This window comes from Streptopelia decaocto (genome assembly GCF_964273445.1).
Source record: "Streptopelia decaocto genome assembly, chromosome: 5".
NCBI classification, from domain to species: Eukaryota; Metazoa; Chordata; class Aves; order Columbiformes; family Columbidae; genus Streptopelia; species Streptopelia decaocto.
The window spans coordinates 53,759,343-53,778,200 of record NC_138659.1 but is presented as its reverse complement, the minus strand read 5'-3'; the positions used below and the strand labels follow the sequence as shown (position 1 = coordinate 53,778,200).

The 18,858-nt window shown below is 44.7% G+C and overlaps 1 protein-coding gene across 1 annotated transcript; it reads right to left on the bottom strand.

Annotated features, from left to right (window-relative positions):
- Positions 1–1,503: 1,503 nt before the first annotated feature.
- On the bottom strand, positions 1,504–18,370 carry DRGX (dorsal root ganglia homeobox; the record flags this gene model as incomplete). Its single annotated transcript, XM_082054415.1, has 6 exons — positions 1,504–1,769; positions 11,684–11,796; positions 12,137–12,309; positions 15,043–15,144; positions 15,404–15,501; positions 18,337–18,370. 6 exons carry the CDS (start codon positions 18,368–18,370, stop codon positions 1,504–1,506), a joined length of 786 nt encoding a protein of 261 aa, XP_081910541.1.
- Between the last annotated feature and the right edge of the window lie 488 nt (positions 18,371–18,858).

The window sequence follows — 18,858 nt, the reverse complement described above, 5'->3', positions numbered from 1 at the left end:
AATGAGGAGTGGCAGAAAAAACTTGTGCTGGTAAATGGAAAACTACAGACTCTGCTATTTGAGATTCTGTTACAAAATAAGTCCATGGATTAAACAGCAGCACTTCTAGGGTTGTAATGGAGATAATCTCATTGGCAGTAGGACAGACCTTAGCAGTGTTCTCATGAACAACCTGCTCTGAAGACACTGATAGCTGACAGGTGTCATTCCACTGGCCTCCATGTCACTTGTTAAGTCTCAGAGTAGTGTTTTCACCCTGTTCTCCAGGGATGTCTATGGACAAGCCTAAGGAGTCTGCAAAAGGCACCTAAGAAAAGTAGATCCATGTCACTAAGTTTAAATTTGCATTTGCATTTCCCATGGAAATTATGTGGGGCACCTTGGATTAAAATGCCTGCTCTAGAGCATCAGATCATAGTCTGCTTTGTTTTGGGGAGCTTTGAGTCACAGATAAGACTATATGGCCTGAGGCATCAATTTCTCCTTTGCACTGTGCCCATTCTGTAATAATTAAGACATTTTCATATCTAGATTCATTACAACAAGCCTTCGGTGGATGAAATAGCCTGATTTTGGATGGCATAAAGGAATATCCTTCCAAGATTTATTTCCTTTTTATTAAAAACACAACATGCAAGGACATATTTGTAGTGTTGCAATGCAGGACTATTTTGTTTCACAGTCTTTCTTTCCAAGACATTGATGCTAAATACCTCAGCTTTGTGCAGATCTAGTCACAACTGCCCTCTCTATTTAATACCAGCATTATCATTTGAAGCTATGAAAGCTGCTCTGGAGTCATGTGCTTTATGTCTAACCCAGGGAATGGCAAGAGTAACAGACTAATGTTCACATAAAGACTAGTGCAAGGATTTTACTCACAGGTAAACTGACCTCAGTAATACGCCAGTAGTCTACTCCATGGAAAGTTTCCATTTTGGGGAAAAGGGAGAAGGAAAAAATTATGAAGAGTTTCATTCTATTTCCTGTTTCTCTTACACCTTGCCTGGGATAGATTTGGTTGATTTCAAACACCACTAGAAAAAATCAGGCCAAGCCAGTTTATACCTGCATATTCCTTTACCTCTACTGTGCATGGTGGGGTAAATTAAGCCTGGATGCCTTTCCTGCCCTGGATCTCATGTCTGGAAGCGCTTGCCCTGCAGCCAGCCCTTCATCTCACGTGGGACGGGCAGCTGAGATGTTCAAGAGCAAGTCAGGATCCTGGGCATTTCGATGTCCCTGGGATGTGGAAGGAGCCTAAAAAGAGTTTCACAAATGTTTCCAAACACAGATGGTGTTGATAAATTAGGGGAATAAACCTGCAGTGGCGCAAGAAAAGCTAGGTCACATGAAAGGCAGCCAAAGAGGCCAATCTGATTTTGGGGTCCCTGGTGGCCCCATGATGTCCTGCTGGGGCATGGCCACACTGCAGTTCACCCCACAGCAGAGCCCCGGCAGCGGTTCCCTGCCCCGGGCCAAGGGGCTGGTGCTGGTCCGGCCTCATACACTCTTCTCCCCTTCCATGTGCTCCTTGCCCAGAGAGGGCTGCTTGTCCTGGCTGCCCTCAGGGCTGGGTTTGGCAGGAGGAGGGGGGCTGCTGCTGGCAGTGGGCAGGAGGTTGGCAGACTGGAGCACGGCCTCCGAGTGCTCCCTGGCCTTCATGCGCAGCGCAGCCACGCTGGCGGTGCGGTTGCTTTGGCAGCCGTAGGTTGGCAGGAAGGAGAGGCCCATGGGGTCTGGAACGCAGCATGAGCACAGCGGGCTCCCTAGGGAGGAAGAAGACAAGGCACCATCACTGATGGGGAAGGTCATGGGAACTGTCTGACTGTTCCCTCCATGGTCAGTTCGGAGAGGACAGAGATGGGGTTGGAGTCTCGAATGGCAACAACCCCCTCCCCTATTGACCCTTAAGTGGGTACATAGATGTTCTCTGGATCAGGGCTAGAAAGTCCAACCCTGTTCTGCCGAGGCCCACTGTGAAGTTTCTTAAACTGTGAGTTGCCCAGGATGACAGAGTGAGCAATGGCAAGCAGAGTCAGAAGCAAGAAGTGAAGTTGAGATCACACATGAAATTTCCCCACAAGCAAGGCTGAACTCGTCCCCTGCTCTCATACCAAGCTTCCGCTCTGTGGCTTGGCTACCCCATGCTGGAGGTGTCCCCTGCCCTCCACTTGCACACTGAAGCTTGATCAATTTGGGCAGCTGCATGAGATAGGCTTTTCCTCAGCCAAACCCCTACCAACTATTAGCATCAAGTCTACCTGCAAGAGTCTGTTCTACCTTCAGCCACCTAATATCTATGTTGATGAAGGATGACACTTCAAAGAGAATGGCCTCCAGAAGTGAGTCAGGGCCACCTAAAACTGCTGCTGCTGACATGGCTTAAGAGTCCCATCAGGAGAGATGGGCCAGACCATCTCTACTGTGTCATCTGAGACACATAGCCTCTTCCAAGCAAGTAATAAAACACTGGAGAAAGAGTGAAATGTGTATTCCTATCTCTTTAAGCCAAAAGGCTCCCCTGAAATGCATTGACTGAGGCAGTCCTCACTCCACCAGCTGCTTTCCTGAGCTGGACCACTGCAGGGTCTTCCTCCGGCTCATCTTTGATAACAATGGGACATGGGTCAGTTCCCAAATAAGCACCTGGAAATGTAAGTTGACCACTGAGCAGGACATACAATACCTAGCTTAGATGAATCTATTGAATCAAAGAGAATGTGTCAGAGGAGGCAAGGTGGGATGGCTGAGCTACTATTTTAATTTGCTCTGTGGGGATAAACGTTGAGTCACACCATTTTCCCAGGTGTCTTAGAAGCCACACAAACTCCATATCCTCTTCTACACTCATGGCAAAAAGCCTGTCCTTTGCTGATACGCTACCTCCCAACAAGAAACAGCCCCGCTGTGCACATGCTGACATGATGCAATCTCTCTCCCTGTTCTTTCCAAGCCAAGGACTTGCATTAATTTCTGTAGTTAATATTTGAGTTAAATGGCTCATGACTAAGTGATGGAATTAATAACCTGCAGGGAGCAGGTAGTCTTTCTTTTACACTTCTGCTGTCAGTAGAAAGGGGTCAGCACCCATCTGCTAGGGATGAAGGCAGACAACTGTTTGTTTTTAGGATGTTGGCAAGACTTCTCCATAGCAATTGTCAGAGATTAGCAGCTTGCAGGTAACAATCAGGAAAATTTATCTTTGCATTTTAAAAATCACAGCCTATAATGTACAAGTTAATAATGTAACTGGAAAGTGTTCTTTCTCTTGTAATACTCCTCTGATAGAGCATGTGATCAGCAGATCAATATTTTAATGAGTCCAGGCATTCAAATGAATTGCACCAGCAAGTTCCAGCACTTGACTAAAATCCTCCATCTTTTTTGCTTTAAGCAGTAGAAAGCTCAGTCTGGAATTCTGTGGCTGCTTTGGGCAAGTCAGGAGGGTTTATAACAAAATCCATACAGTAACACAACTCAGAGGTTTTGCCAGCACCAACCATGCTCATAAAGTCATTTTTTGCCCTATTGAATCACAGCCACTTCAGATGTACTGGACAGCCACTGTTTTAACAAGAGGAAGGAGAGAAAGGTCGGCACTTGGAAGTCCCTACAATTTACAGCAGGTCTTTAGCTGCAGAAGCCACAGAAATCTCCAGAAGTGCTTTTTCACTACTATTAAACCCAGTATCTTAAGATTCAGCTCCGAAATGGGGGAGCGTGAAGGTCTGCCTGGGCATGAGCTGTCTTTGCACTGCTGCTTTCCATCACAAACAGAGTCAGGCTGTCGCTCACGGCTGTTCAGCTCGCAGGCTGAGGGCAGGGCTGGCCCAGCTGTGGTGCCTAACGCAGGATGGAGCACAGGCACTGTCTGCTTAGCGGGAGGTGGGGAGAAGTGGTAAAGAGTCTTCCCCTTTTCAACAGAGCAGGGAAGAGCTCCATCCCCTAAGAACAATTTTCATTCCATTGTTAGAGAGGGATAAAATATTTATCAGTCTTCAGTACCAATCTAAGCTCTTTGCTTAATAATTAGACCTGATATTACCTAGTGGCTCTGCAACCTGAGGGTGCAGTTACCTGTGGTGGAAACCAGGCTATCTCTAGCAATAATTCACCCATAAACTATTTATTTCATTTTCACTGAGGTTAAAACACTTGCAAACAACAGCTCGCATCCCAAATAAATGTAAAGTAACAAGTGTCATTTGCTCCAGGGTCCAGCTAAAATACAGGAGAGCAGGATTTAGCCCTGTTTCTTTTTAATGTAGGTTGTAAGGAAGGTTGAATCTACTTTACAGTTGCTTGTGTCTGCTGGTAATAAGTCTAGTGAAATCTGTTGGACTTTGCTGGCACAAAAGCCAAGAATGATGGGAGAATCAGGAGCCCAAGGTCTCCACCTGCCTGTCAGTCAGCCCATGATGGACATGGATACAGCTCTCACCAAGAAAGAGGAATCCACATATAACAGATATCAATGTTATTTTACATCTTATTGCAGGAACCCTGAATCTACAGTGGGGATGGAAGGAATTGTTCCCACTTATTTCAGATCCTCAGAGAAGTTTAGGTACCTAGTTCCCATCAAAATCAGTGAGGTTTAAGTCACTAGCCCTAGATTCAGCTTCCACTAACATCTATGGCAGTCTGATATTACTTTAATGGGATTTGGATCAAGTTGTTACAATACAGACAAGGTACCCTTTTCTTTCTTTCAGGAACTTACTGCCTCCTACATAAAATTAAAATACACAATTAGATTTCCATTAACTTACAGCAAATTCTGCTGAATTGATCTGAACCTCCTTGTATTCCTATATGAGATCATGCTTTAAATGCTCAGCCTGAACATAAATACTTAATGTAATAAATACAGTCTGAAATATTTGATCCACTTGGCAGTTTAATTGATCTACTACAGAGACTGACAGGAAAAATTAAATTAGTTCTGTCTTGTCTCTGCCAACATCACATTTCAATTGTAATGATATTTGATCTACAATTTTGGTTGCGGACCCTTTTGTGCAGTTCCAAGATTCAGTTTCAGCTGAGCAGAGTGAGGTAGGAGAGGCCCATATTCATATATAAGTATTTGAAATATACATTTTGTATTTCAACTCAACAGTTTGAAGAATTTAAGAGACCACTTTTCCAAAAGGCAAAAATCCAGTTCTTTTCCTCTTTCAGTATTTATGCATATCAGCATTTGATGTGGACAGCTGAACAGCAACCTGACACGGAGGAAAGCAAGGAAAAACTCCCATTTAAAATCCTCACCTGTCAGTGCATGCTGTTTAGTTTTCAGGGAAAATATTATGCTTGATTTAAGTATGATTTACTTCTGATAGTAATCACATTGGTTTGCTTGAGGTCTAAATCCTTATAAATTCTGAAATCTGAGGGTTGGAAGGTCAACAACAACCTTGAGTTCATACTGTCATTTACAAGTAAGAGCTGATTCAAAGGGAGCTCTCTCTTGCTCTTCATATATGATGCCAACGCAGTGTCTAGTAAAGCCTGACACACAAGCAGGGAAAACAAAAGTGGCTGTATCCAAACCTTCTTGAGCTCTGAATCAGGAGATTCAGAAGAACAGGAAAGGCATGAACTTAAAGCCTGAAACAGAGAGGCACCAGATGCTCCCAGTATAATTTAGAGTATAGGCTGCTAAAATGCTAGATAGTTCCTCCTTCTTGTGTCTAAGCTGCTTAAGTGTGGAATGCACCCTGTGCTGTCCAGAAGCTGGAAGAGCACTACAGAGCTGACAAAGCAGAGTCCAAATGTTATAATTTCTTATCTCCTTGGTTGTGAGCCCTATATGCCCAATGCAAACAACAAAGAGCTGATGATCTGGCTCAGCTGCTGTAACAGGAACATCTTTGTGTAAATTACTTGACACTGGAGCTGGAAGATTCCATCCTCTTTTATTTGTGCAAATAGTACTGTTCCAAAAAAATTATTCGGAAGCCAGAACCTTGCCTGTTTGGACAGGAAAGCTGGTGGAAGGGTCCACAAGAGCTGGGAGAACAGAAACAGTTCTTTGAATACCATCAGCTCAACAACCATTTATGTCTCTACCCTTCCACACCAAAAACATTAACTGATTCTAAATCCTGCAGACATGTGTCACTCCAAGAGGAGTTAACAGGAACCCTTGCCCAGCTAAGGTCCATTAACCTCATCAAGATTTGTCCTGGAGGAATGAGCCAGAACCTATTTCTTTCCTGTGGCTCTTAAGGCTCCTAGTATCTGCATATTCCCTAATATTTGTAATAAAGACCAAAAAAAAAAAAAAAACCACCCTACCTATGAGGTAGGGCAATGTTAGAGTCAGGGACCTGTGCTATAGGAATCAAACTAATTTGCTCAAGGTCTGTGCATCTACAACACACTAGAAGTCACAGTGTCAGGTAAACTAGGGCAAATGCCCAACAGAATCCACTCAATCTATTTACTATATTATATGAGAAAAGTCAGTAAGTCCATGACCAAGAATAACAAAGAAAATAAAGAACGCCAAGAGTGTTGATTCCAGTTGCCTGGCCTTATGGTAAGCTGTGGTGCTTCAGAAAACACCAGGTCAAGGGTAAGTTAGGTCCTTGAATGCTGCTTTCTCAGCCTTGACAATTAGAATTGCCCAATGGAATCAGGCAAATTCTCTTCATCTTTCCATAATACAAATTGAAATGTAATGCATGGGCAGTTCTAGTTGTTGTATTTTTTTTCTTGGATACTGCAATTAAGCCTCCCTAATATGAACAACAGCAACCACAGCAGCAACAAACTATAAAAAAGCCTAATCAATGGTGCCCTGGAATATCTGCTTTGATGTGCAAAATGCAATCCTGCTTCTGTGTCAGTGGTGTGGAGGTACCGTGAAAACCAACCGAGCTATAACTTGCACAGAGCGGAGCTGTGGGTGAATTATGAAAGTAATTCCCTGGCAAGTGTAATTATTTCTCTCCTCATACACGGCACTCATCACAGGGTCTGGGGAAATTTCAGTGGAATGTAACAGACACACTCTTGGCCTCAGCCACCAGAATGGTAGAACACTTCCGCTAAAAACCGGAGATTCTTGTTTACACCCATTAATAATGTCTTCTTCATTAATGAATTGCATTCATGCTGTCATCCATTAAGAAGGTACTTTGAGGTCTCTCTCTGCACAGAACACTAGCTTCTCCTGATGACTCTATTGTTATACAGCCCATAAATAAAACAAGTATTTTCCCTTCATATTTGAGGTCTGCAATTAAATCTACTAAATGGACTGCAGATGCATGGTTTACAGTAAGTGATTCATCTTGAAAGATCATGGAAATGTCGAAGTCACCACAATGAAGTAGTGTAGTTGTCAAATTAGGACAATTTCAGAGGGTAATGAACACCAGAAATTTCATCAATGCAAGCCAGCCTTCTAACTGACTATGCCTAGTGATGAAGAACTAAAACCCTGCATACCACAGAAATTATGAACTTATGCTGATTTTTCAAATGAGAAATTGTATTTCCTGAAAGAACAGTATGTAGTGAGGTAATATAGTAGTTAGCAGACACTTGCTACTAAGTACAGCCTTCAATGTGCTAACCTTCAGAGAGGGAGAGGGCTCACCTAAGAAAAGGAAATGGTCAATTGTATTACTGAATAGAGAGAATTGGATAGAAACACAAAAGCTGTCCAGTAGTAATACACCCTTCCCTGGAACAGTTTATGCTCTGAATTACCGTTCTGATCTCTGTTATAAAGCTGACCTGCTTTCTTCACAGAATATCCTGTGGTGGTAATATCAACCCTCTGAAGAAAAAAAAAAATCTCCATTTTAGAGATAGCAGGGCTCATGGGGCATATTGCTTAGGGAGAACAGTTTTCTTCTCATTCACGAGAGTAGACCTAATCTCATGCACCAACGATATTCGTACCTAGAAGTGGCACATATGCAGTTCAGATGAGTGTTGCCAGTTGAAGAGTTGCAGAGCCACACAAAGCGTGAGACAAGCCTACACTGCACTGCACGGTCTTTCCCAAAGCAAAGTTGCAGGCTCAGTACTTGCTCATGCTATGCTGTCCTGAGATTTCTTGTCCCTCCTAGACCAACTTCATCATCAATTATTATCCTTACACTATAAATTAGAACCAGGAACTATGTACCCTAGACACTTTATACTGGGGCTGGAGCCAAGCAACCAAAGTCAAAGAAGGAGAAAGAAATGTATTAGTTTCTTTACAGAAGACAGAGAACTCTCAGGTGGCAGAATGAAAATGGTCCCTGAGAGCATAAAATAATTGTTGATTAGTTATATCGCTATCATAACTTGTTATTCACTGCATTGATTTTAATTGTCTCCTTCTAAAGCATCAGTCAAATATTACTCACTGACACCAATGAAGTGTTGGCTCACAAGCCCAACAAGGCACAACTTGTCTCCTGAAAAGAATAAGAAAACAACTTAGACTTCCCAGTAGTATTTTATGTGCTTAGGCTGCCCATTTGTCCACAGGCCTCTTTTATGGTCTTACTGAAGAGTATTATTCCCCTTACTGACCAGGATTTTTCTCCCAGTGATGGGAATACATATCTATTTACAGGATTCACATAGAGGAGCTGCATTTAATTTGACATTTGCATAGAAGAAAGCAGAGTCATGCATCCATTGGCAGTGAAATGGTGCTTTGATTCAGGAGCAATTATTTTGTTTTCAAAAGCACAAAGATCTCCTTGTAGTTTCAAAGTATGGTTAGTGCAAGAAAGATACCAGGAAGACCTTACTACTTGCTGAATTTTTCCTTACCCTAGCGATCCATAAACCCAACAGCTCAGAATTATATGTCCTGTGCTGAGTTTGGTGTGATTTCATGCAGCATAAGTCCTATGCCCTCAGAATCACTGTGACAGTCTTGTTGGCATTTCTGCTGCAAAATGAGACTAGATTCTCAAGGGAGGTGCTTAGGTCACTCCATTAAGACACATAATGACATAGACTAATGCCTACCTAAATGTAGGGTTAGTTGTTCTTTGACAGGCCTGAAGTGTGCTGTTCAGCTCCTACATCAAAGGGGGAAATGAGAAGGGAATGTGAAACAAACTGAGTTGAGCAAGACGAGGAAGGTCATATAAAGGTTTTGTGAACACTATGTATCTATGTGTCCTTTCCTTCCTTCCCACAACCATTGTGTCTTCCTCCAGACTGACATGTGAGCTCAGCTGTGCTCTCAAATACATTGGTTTAGATGAACCATCATTCACCTGGTGTTTCCATACCAAAGAAAAATAATTGGGCCTCTGATACTTTTGGTCCACTCAGAACCTCTAGAGATCATCCTGTTCACCACTGCAAATCAACGAGACTGAAGCTCAAGGTCTGCTGTACACAGCCCCTACCCTAGCCCAAGTGAATTGCTCTTGGAGAAACAGGGAAAAAGGAACTTGCAGAGATGAGCCAAGAAAAGAGGAGACAATAGTCTATATATAAATACCGCAAGAAACATGCTACGATTATTCTCTGCTTGTATAAATTAAATTTGTCACCTTATAGAACAACAAATTCTTCCACGTTGACATCAAGGCCAAAATTTGATGTTACTGAGACCTAGCTGTGGAAGACCTCCCCTCAAAGCAGCAGCTCAGTCTGCCTGTTCCTTGCAAGTATAACAACATACTGACAAGCACAGTCAGCTCCACAAAGCTCCTGGTAGGTGGATATGCAAATATGCAAATCTGTAAATGGATTTCTTAAAATCAAAAATACTAATCTGTAACTGGATTTCTTAAAATCAAAATATGCTACCTTATGCTCACCCTCTGTCATGTATCTAGAGATTTCTGGTGCCGGGCAGGAAAAATAAACAGAGCATCTCAGGAATGAATTGCAGGTGTAGCTGATAACATCAAGAGAATATGCATTCATCTGATAACTGATCATACCTATACAAATTATTTTTTAAAATCTATGTTTATATTTGGGACTAATTTTTCAGGGACACTGCCTTTTAGCCTGGGCAACTGACTATCTAATACGTAACACTGCAAGAAATTCAGGAATAGGATATTTCCTGCCCCTATGTCATAAAGCTGGTATCAAGTAAAAAGAAGCAAATTATTAATTTCTCAATTTAGTGGCTGAGCTGTAAAATAACAGAAAAGAATATGTAGAAGTCTTCCAAATAAACAAAACTAAGAAAACACTCGTGACCATTTTTTAAAAATTTATTTTTATTTTGTTTTGCTTCACTTTTGTTTATTTGGGTTTTTTTTTCTTAAAAAATAGCTAAATTTAAACATGAAACAAGTGAGAACAATGTACCAATGCATTTAATTTTGAAAATGCTTAAATGTAAATTTTAAGAAAAAAAAAAAATCTTTACTACTATCCAAAATTTTTCACTGAAGACAACCACATTTCCACACGTTTCAACCTGCCTGGAACTACATTTATCAATGAACAATCTTTTTGCCTGAAGAATTTCACCTGTACGTACTCCATAGAGGCTGTTCCTGCCCAATGGGAGAAGTTGAAAGTCTCTGCCCCAAGACCTCACGGTCACAGAGCAGAGCACACGAGGACTCGTGCAGTTCAACAGCCGCTGCTCGCTTACAGGGTTTAGGTTGAGAGACATTGTTTAAGTTTTAGGGTTCAGGTCACACCTGCACAACTTTTCTTGATTCAGAATCACAGGTCCAACACCTATCAAAATAACAGTAGATCTGTGGTGTGTCTGGCTTCAGCTTTTTTGGAAAGACAGGAGGGAGGACAAGGGACAGGACCCTGGAATTAATGCAAAACTCAGTAGTCCCAAGCATTCGCTTCAGGAATATTCCTTGGCAATGCTGATTTAACTGGAAATACAAAGATCTTGAGGAATGCCGGAGAACATAGTGAAAGGTATTAGAGGACAATTGTGCTTGTAGTGGAGGGTCTGAAACAGGGAAATTTTCCTCACAAATTATTGCACCACACTGGGGCACAGAGTAAACGTATGTGCCACTTTGTGCTTGGCAGTGCTATGAGGCTTTACATTCTATAAATCTATAAATTGAATTCATCCTGCTTACACCCTTAGTCTTATAAATTGTTAGACTAGGAACAGCTAATGGATCAGCTGGTGATTTATTTTTAAAAGATGCATGCTGCTGCTTTTTGGGAACTGAAAAGGATATGGACACTGGATGTACCCTTCCTGAAGCCTGGGTCCTAGGTAATGAGGAATTACTTTGTATCCTCCCTGCTCCTATGCACACACTTTATTCAGGTTCTCAAAGGGGACCTACTGTTCAAGAAGAGATATACTGCAAAGGAAACTGCATGCAAAGAGCGGACGAGGCATCAGCAACAGTGCCAGGTAATGAATAATGCAAAAGGATGGTATAACTAATTTATTAGTATAAATTTGACTCTCAAAAAAGCACATGCAGAGGAAACTCTACTCAAGCAAACCCTACCTGCCTTGCTTGAGACAAACCCTGACCTCACTAAAACTAACTGTCTGAGTAAAATGAAGGAGCTTCACCACAAACCATGCTAGTTTACAACAGGACACTCCTGTACCTGTAGCATTGGCCAATGTAATCGTTGTCAATCATAACAGAAAGAAGGATCCACCATTTCCCAAAGGCTTCTCAATGGGCTGCTTAGCTTGAAAGAGCTGCTCTTTGAGCTTATCCCTGAAGTTAGAGTCACTTACCTTTTAGAGACGCTACATGGGATAAAGCTTGTGCATATGTGGCTGTGTTTAGAAGAGTCCCCGGCAGACAGGAAGGGAAGAAAGGTCCTGTAGGACCCACCGCTCGACTCAGGCTGATGGAGAAGAGAAAACAACTTACTTAACAAAACTAGAACTAGCTGATTTCAAAGACAGTTTACATGCATGCACACAAACATGTTAGTATCTCAGTGTCCAACTAGATGGGACAAAGCCTGAATAACATTAGTCTTTCACAGCCGCCAGCTTCTCGGCATCGTCACAGTGAACAGTGAGTTGCACGAGAGACAGCCCACCTTCTGATGATTTGAGCTGCACCTGAAGATGATACTGTATAAGTCAAGGCTTAGCAGGAGGCAATTCTGTACGTATGTACATACATATAATGCACACTTGCTACAAAGCGAGGTGGTTGATAACATATACCACTCTTACCTTTGCTGGATCTCCAGACTCTCTTTTTTATTCCTGGTCTGATCTGCTGGAGAAGGGGAATTTAAATTCCTTGCAGGAGGCGCCACCTCAGCCATTGTTTCCTTAGAGCCCTCTTGGTCAGAAGTGCCCCTCTCTGTTTTCCTCCATTTAGCTCTTCGGTTTTGAAACCACACCTGGAGCAGGAGAGCAGTCCAGGCTGAATACCACATTTTGCCAAATATGAAGCAAGAAAAATGCTTTTAAATTGTTACTCTAGTGAAATCAGTCATTAGGAAGCTTGGCTAAAATATTCCTCTTATTTTGTGTCCCCATTAGTATTTTACTTGAGCCTCAATTTGTATCTGGAATATTTCTGTATCTGGAAAAGAAGCCAGACTGTCTAAATTCACTCAAAAGGCATGTTTAGAAAAAAAATAGAAAAAAAAAAAAAAGAAGCTCCAATGTTACTGTGGCAGTTAACAAAACATTTGAATGTGTGGTTGCCTTTATGCACACATTAAATTCTCACTGACTTCTACATTTTAACAAGTCTAAAAACCTTCTTTGTAGGGAAGTACTTAAATATGTCTAAGCATTCTGGCAAAATCATATATATATATCTTTAAATGAGCTGCTGCATTTTCAAAATTAAAAGATATATATTAGCCCATTTTCTGGAGAGGACTGATACTTGCTGTTACTCTGATGTATTTGTCCAATCTGCATTTAGAGGACCCAAAGAGTGGTAATATTATTCACACCAGTTTCCAAAAGTTATTTTTCCCTGTAATGCAACACAAATATTCATGTTCTTGATTTTATCCCCTGACTTATAGACCAACCACTTTTAGTTTTTCCATTTACCTTGGGGCTGATGCTCTGAAAGAACCTTATTTGAGGTGGAAAAACACCAAGCCTCTCTTGAGGTCAGGAAATTCACATTTTAATACATGACTTCAAGTATAGGCAAGATTGTTATTATTATTATTATTATTATTCTCCTTCTACAACTCCATTTTAGTTAGCTGCCTTTTAATTGCATGTATCAGCAAACGTTGAATAATGATTTTATCTGAATTCTAAATTTAGAGCAGTTAAATGCAAAGCAAAATGCAGACACTTTCTTGTGTCTTAATTGAATGAAGGTCACAGCTATAACAACATTTAATTGAGCTATTTTTCATTATCATATTTTAATGACTTTGCACTGACAGTTCTCCTGCTTCTGAGGAAAGAGCATGATGAAGTCGTTTATTTCCCTATTTAGTTATTGTTTGACAACATCATCTTCGATTAAGACTCTGCTTTATAGCACATTAATCATATTTGAATGAGCAAGGGGTATAAATGTAAACATATCTCCCATCCTCTGTGTTTCCCCATGTCCCTGCATGAAAGCAGGCTAAACAAATGCTTGCATCTATTGTCTGTTTGCATAATAGCCAACAACAAGGCTAAACACCAGTCCTCAGCAATCTAATTGTCACCACCCCTATCTCACCCTTGCACCTTTCAGGAAGAAGTTATGATCTTCTACTTCTGAATGCTCAATAATTATCCCATTTATCTCAATTTGCAGTTCAGTCTTTAGGCACCAATAGCCAAAATGGCTTTTTTTTTTTTTTTTAAGCCAGTACCTACAATGCAGTGGCAAAAGGAGATTTTCATTTCCAAATAATAATCCGTTTAATTTGCCCACATATGACCAATGATTCATGTTCAGATTTAATAATCAGGATCGCGTAATCTGATTATAGGAGAAATAATTTGTTTACAATCCCCAATTTACTGCAGTGAATTCCATTATCTCTCTTCAGCCATTGGGTTTTAAGAGATACTAACATGACCCTAGGGAACAAAAGGCAAGCTATTATATTTCCTACAATTAGATCTTTGCATAGTCTTAACCCCAAGCATCTAAATAAATTAAAAAAAATAAATAAAAAAAAAAAACAAACCAAAAAAACAGCATGCAGAAAAGCCCCATAAATAAAATGAATACATAATTGTGTTCAAAAAATGGCTTGCAACTCTGTTCTGGATGCCTGCAGAGTTATAGGGATCCATCTCTGACAACTGCAGGACTGCTGTTCTTAGCAGAGCTTGTACACACACAAAGTTCATCTCTGGATGGATATGCAAAAACAAACACCTGGATCAAAGGAAGAAAAAAGTTGGGGGGAAGGAAGGAAGGAAGGAAGGAAGGAAGGAAGGAAGGAAGGAAGGAAGGAAGGAAGGAAGGAAGGAAGGAAGGAAGGAAGGAAGGAAGGAAGGAAGGAAGGAAGGAAGGAAGGAAGGAAGGAAGGAAGGAAGGAAGGAAGGAAGGAAGGAAGGAAGGAAGGAAGGAAGGAAGGAAGGAAGGAAGGAAGGCAAGCGTGGGAAAGAGTGAGGATGGAAAGACAGTAGTCATGGCCAATGGTATTTATTACATTGTATTAAAGGTGTAGGGATTGCTCTGCAGGCCCTTTAGCTGTCTAAATTAACTGTTTACAAAGAAGGCAAAATCGAGAAAAGTTGAAGTGCTGCAGGTTCCTTCCAGGCAGCTGGGGTCCCTGCAGTTGACTAACCCCATTGCTTGACAGTGGTCATAGTTGCTTTGGAGAATCATGCCTCAGCTCTTCTCTCCACACCCACACCCCCTCCAAAAGCAAGAAAATGGATGTGCATTGATGTAATTTAGTACCTTGGAGACGCAGACAAATTAGTGTAGAACATTATCACTAGTTAATTATGAATGACCGATTAATCAACCTAATCTAATATTCCACATTATGTTGATGTTATTAAAGTGCATCATGAAAATGACAGATCGTCTTCATTTGCGTTCTTTGGCCAAATGTGCACTCTGCAGTCATGATGTCAAAAAAAAAAAAAGAAGTTTGCCAGCTTCAATACCCAAGAGTTAAGTAATTCCCCAGGATGTTTACCTGCACCCTGGCTTCCGTGAGGTTGATTTTCATCGCCAGCTCTTCCCTAGTGAACACATCGGGGTAGTGGGTTTGAGCGAAAACGGCTTCCAGTGCCTCGAGCTGGTGGAGGGGAGGAGAGCAAACACCTGTCAGGGGCAGCACACGGCCTGGGGCGGGGTGCGGGCCGGGGAGAGGCCGTCTGGGGAGCGTCTGTGCAGCTGCCCCAGGGAGGTTTCAGCGAGGGACGGGAAAGCAGGGCCGCCCCTGGCCGCCGGCCGGGCAGAGAGACGGGCGGTGCGGGGCGTACAGAAAGCAGGCACGGAGCAGGCGAGGGGCAATCAGGGTGCAGGTCAGGGAGAAGAGAGGAGCAGGCTCCTACCTGCTGCAGGGTGAAGGTGGTGCGGTTACGGCGCTGCTTCCTTCGCAAGAATCCATCATCAAAGTCGCCGGTGGAGTGACCTCCGAAGGGGGCCGCGCCTGCGGGCGGAGAGCCGCGTTAGGAGCCGCGTAGCGCGGAGCCACAGTCCCCGCCGCGCCCCGGGTGGGGGCAAAAGGTCGGGAGCCAGGGCCACCCCAGCGTGGCCGGGGCTCGTAGCCTTTTGGGAGCAGGACGGAGGGGGCCGGGGGACGCTGCCCCATCTCCGCGGGGCGCGGAACCCCGAGCACCTTGGCCGGCCTCGGAAACACCACGGAAGCCACCCAGGGCAGCGGGAGCCCCACCAGTCTGAGGGTCCTGCCGTTACCTGAGGGTCCTGCGAACCTGAACTCACCAGCTGGTGAGGGCTTGGCCGCCTCGGGAAAGGGTGTGTATCGGGCCATTTGTGCATTAAAAAGACGAAGACACGAGGCTTTGACCTAGGCGTGGTGACGGCAGCTCGAGCTCGTAAAAGCCCTGCCTGTCTGCCGAGAGAGCAAGAGGAAGCCTCCGTGCCTGGAAGGAGCAGGACTGGGGCCGTTGGCATTTTTTTCCCCACTATCCCACAAACCCTCCGAGCAGCGGCCGAGCCGCCTCCCTTGTGCTCGCCCTCATCCCTGGAGGCGAACCTCCAAAACAGTTTTGTACAGCGCCGAGCACCGGGGGCGGCGGGAGCGCTCGTGGGGATCTGTCACGGCTGAACTCGGCAGCGGGGCTGGAGGAGGGAGCACCTGCCCTTCCCCAACAGGGGCTTTCGGAGGCCCCGAGGAGGAGACTGGGGCACTGGGAGTTTGTCCCTGGTCAGAGTCCGCGAAAGGTCAGACCATCCGCCGGGACTCAAACCACCTCCCGTGGAACAGACCTCAGCCTTCGCTGTTACCCCAGTCACACGTCACTGGTGCTCTGGCTGAACTTCTTTGCTTCCCTCCCTTTCTGTTGACTGACAAAAACAGGCGTAAAAACCAAACAAACAAAAACCACAAACAAACAAAAAAACCCACACAACCAAACACTAAACCCCAGAACCTAAACCGAAACGAAAACAACAGAAAACCATGGGACAGAAAAGTTGAGCGTCTCCAGGACCCTCCTGAAGGACCTGCCCAGTGGAGCGCCCCGGGCGGGTCCCACCTTGAGGCACTGGGGTTGGAGGTCGCCGATCCTCTTGCAGCATCATTTAGAAGATAAACGCGGCCCCCAGCCCCAGCCTCGCACAGGCGAACGTCTCGCTGAGGCCCTGCAAAATGCTTATCAGAGCATAAAATACAGTCCCGGTACAGACCCCCAGAGTCCGGCCACTTGCCTCCGGCACCGCCGGGCTTCCCCGAGTGACGGCACCCACCGAAAAACCTTGCCGAAAAGGGCTTTTCTATTGCCGCTTCTTCGGATTTTGGGTGGGGTATTTTTTGGCAGGGGAGGAGTGTTGTTTGTTTTCGCCTAGGATTCTCTACGCTGGGTGGTTTCACCCTTTACAGGGCAGACCGGCCACCTCCCTGTCCACTGCTGCCCACGCCGGGAGAGGCTGAAGCCCTCGGGGACCGCTCCCCTGCTCGGGCCGCCAAAACCAGGCACTAGCCCCAAACTGCCACAGGAAAAACAAACAGGCAAACAAACAAACAAACAAGAGCATATTTCCAAAGCTGTCTGCCAGAAACTAACGAACAAAGCCTGCCCAGCGCTCGGTGTCACAGGCGGAGGCGGGAGGGCAGGCTAGCGGGGTACGGAGGGACCCATGGCACTGCCTTGACCATCCCGGCACTCCGGCCAGGCCGAGGACAATTCTGGGGAGCCAATTTTCGCGCCGAAACAATGCGCGGACCGGCGTGGGTCCGTTTGCCCTGGGTCACCGCCGTGCTTAAATGGGGGATGACCCTTCCCGGCGGAGGGTGAAACCGCTGGACCACCTCTTTCTGGCAGCGCTACAGCGGGGAAAGCCCCTTGCTCGCTGGGTGATGCACAAGCAAGGACCAGTGTGGGCAGGCAGGGTGTTTTGCGGAACGGGCCGCTTCCCCGGCGTGCAGCTGCGGCGAGCGCCGGCACTGCCCGGGCACGGCAGGACAGCCCGCCCGGAGCTGCAGTTGCCCGGCCGAGACTCGGGGCTGCTCCATGCACTAAAAGCCCTGGCTGGAGGGAGCGGGGGCAGAGGGACGTGGGTATATGCGGGTGTGACGGGGTAAATCCCGAAGGTTGACGTTAAAAAAAAAAAAAAAAAAAAAAAAGGAAAAAAGAAACAAACAAAATCAATGAATAAAAACCTCAGATCAATAACACAAAGAACAAAAAATCCTCCCAAATATTTATTTTACGCCTTTTTTTTTTTTTCCAGTCATGCCCCGTCTTTCCCCATCCTCCCGCAGAATGTTTGTAAAATACCATTAAAGATTTATGCGGTCCCTTTGGCTGGAGGGAGGAGGCGTGACCACGTCCTGAAAGTGTCCCGATTATAGCCATGACACCAACATCTGTGCTGGGAGGGGAGAAAAGCATCTCTTTCGTAGCCTGAGGCTCAACTGCGGGATCGCTATTCACAGAGGGGAGGCAGGTGGCAAAATGACGGGGGTGGGGGTGTAAAAACAAGGCCTTTCCAGCAGGAATCAAATGAAAAAAAAAAAAATCATGCAATTCTTCTTTCCATCCTGTGACAAGAGGGAAAAGCTGGACGCGGGGATGGGGGAGAAGGTTGTGTTTTCTCATGGAAAAAGATGTTGCGATTTTACATTTCGCTGTCTCTACAGACCTGTACCTTATTTCAGCACATATCTGTACCTTGACAATCAGAAGTGCCGGCTCTTGGAGCAAGTCAGACTACAGTTTCTTCCGCCAGCCCCAGTGCACACACCCCCCGCACCTCGAAGTTCAGCTCTTGTACTTACACGTCTCCGTGCTACAACACTCACCCTCTAGCTGCGGGGGGCAGTGGAAGTAGAACATGGCCCTGCGGCTGGGCGGGCGCCCGCTGCCCGCCGCTGCGAGGCCGACGGCGGCCGGGGCCGGGGCCGGGGCCAGCCCGCGGGGCGCGGGGCTTCCGCGCACCCTCCGCACCGACACACCGGCACCAGCTCCCCAGCCGGGCACCGCCACGCACCGCCGAGGTGTCTCCCGATGACCTGAAGACAGAGAAAGGGAAAGAACATAATAGGTAAATAACCAGAAGAAATCACCTAGAGAAACTTATTGATAACCCTAGATTCCATCCCAGAGGGAGAAGAGTAAGTAGTGTCCAACACTGTGCAACGGACTGAAAAAGCCAAAGGCAGAAAACTCCGTGGTAGGTGCACGGTAATCAGAATGAGTAAAACTTTGTTGCTTCTCTTTGTCTTTTTTTTTCTTTTTCTTTCTTTCTTTCTTTCTTTCTTTCTTTCTTTCTTTCTTTCTTTCTTTCTTTCTTTCTTTCTTTCTTTCTTTCTTTCTTTCTTTCT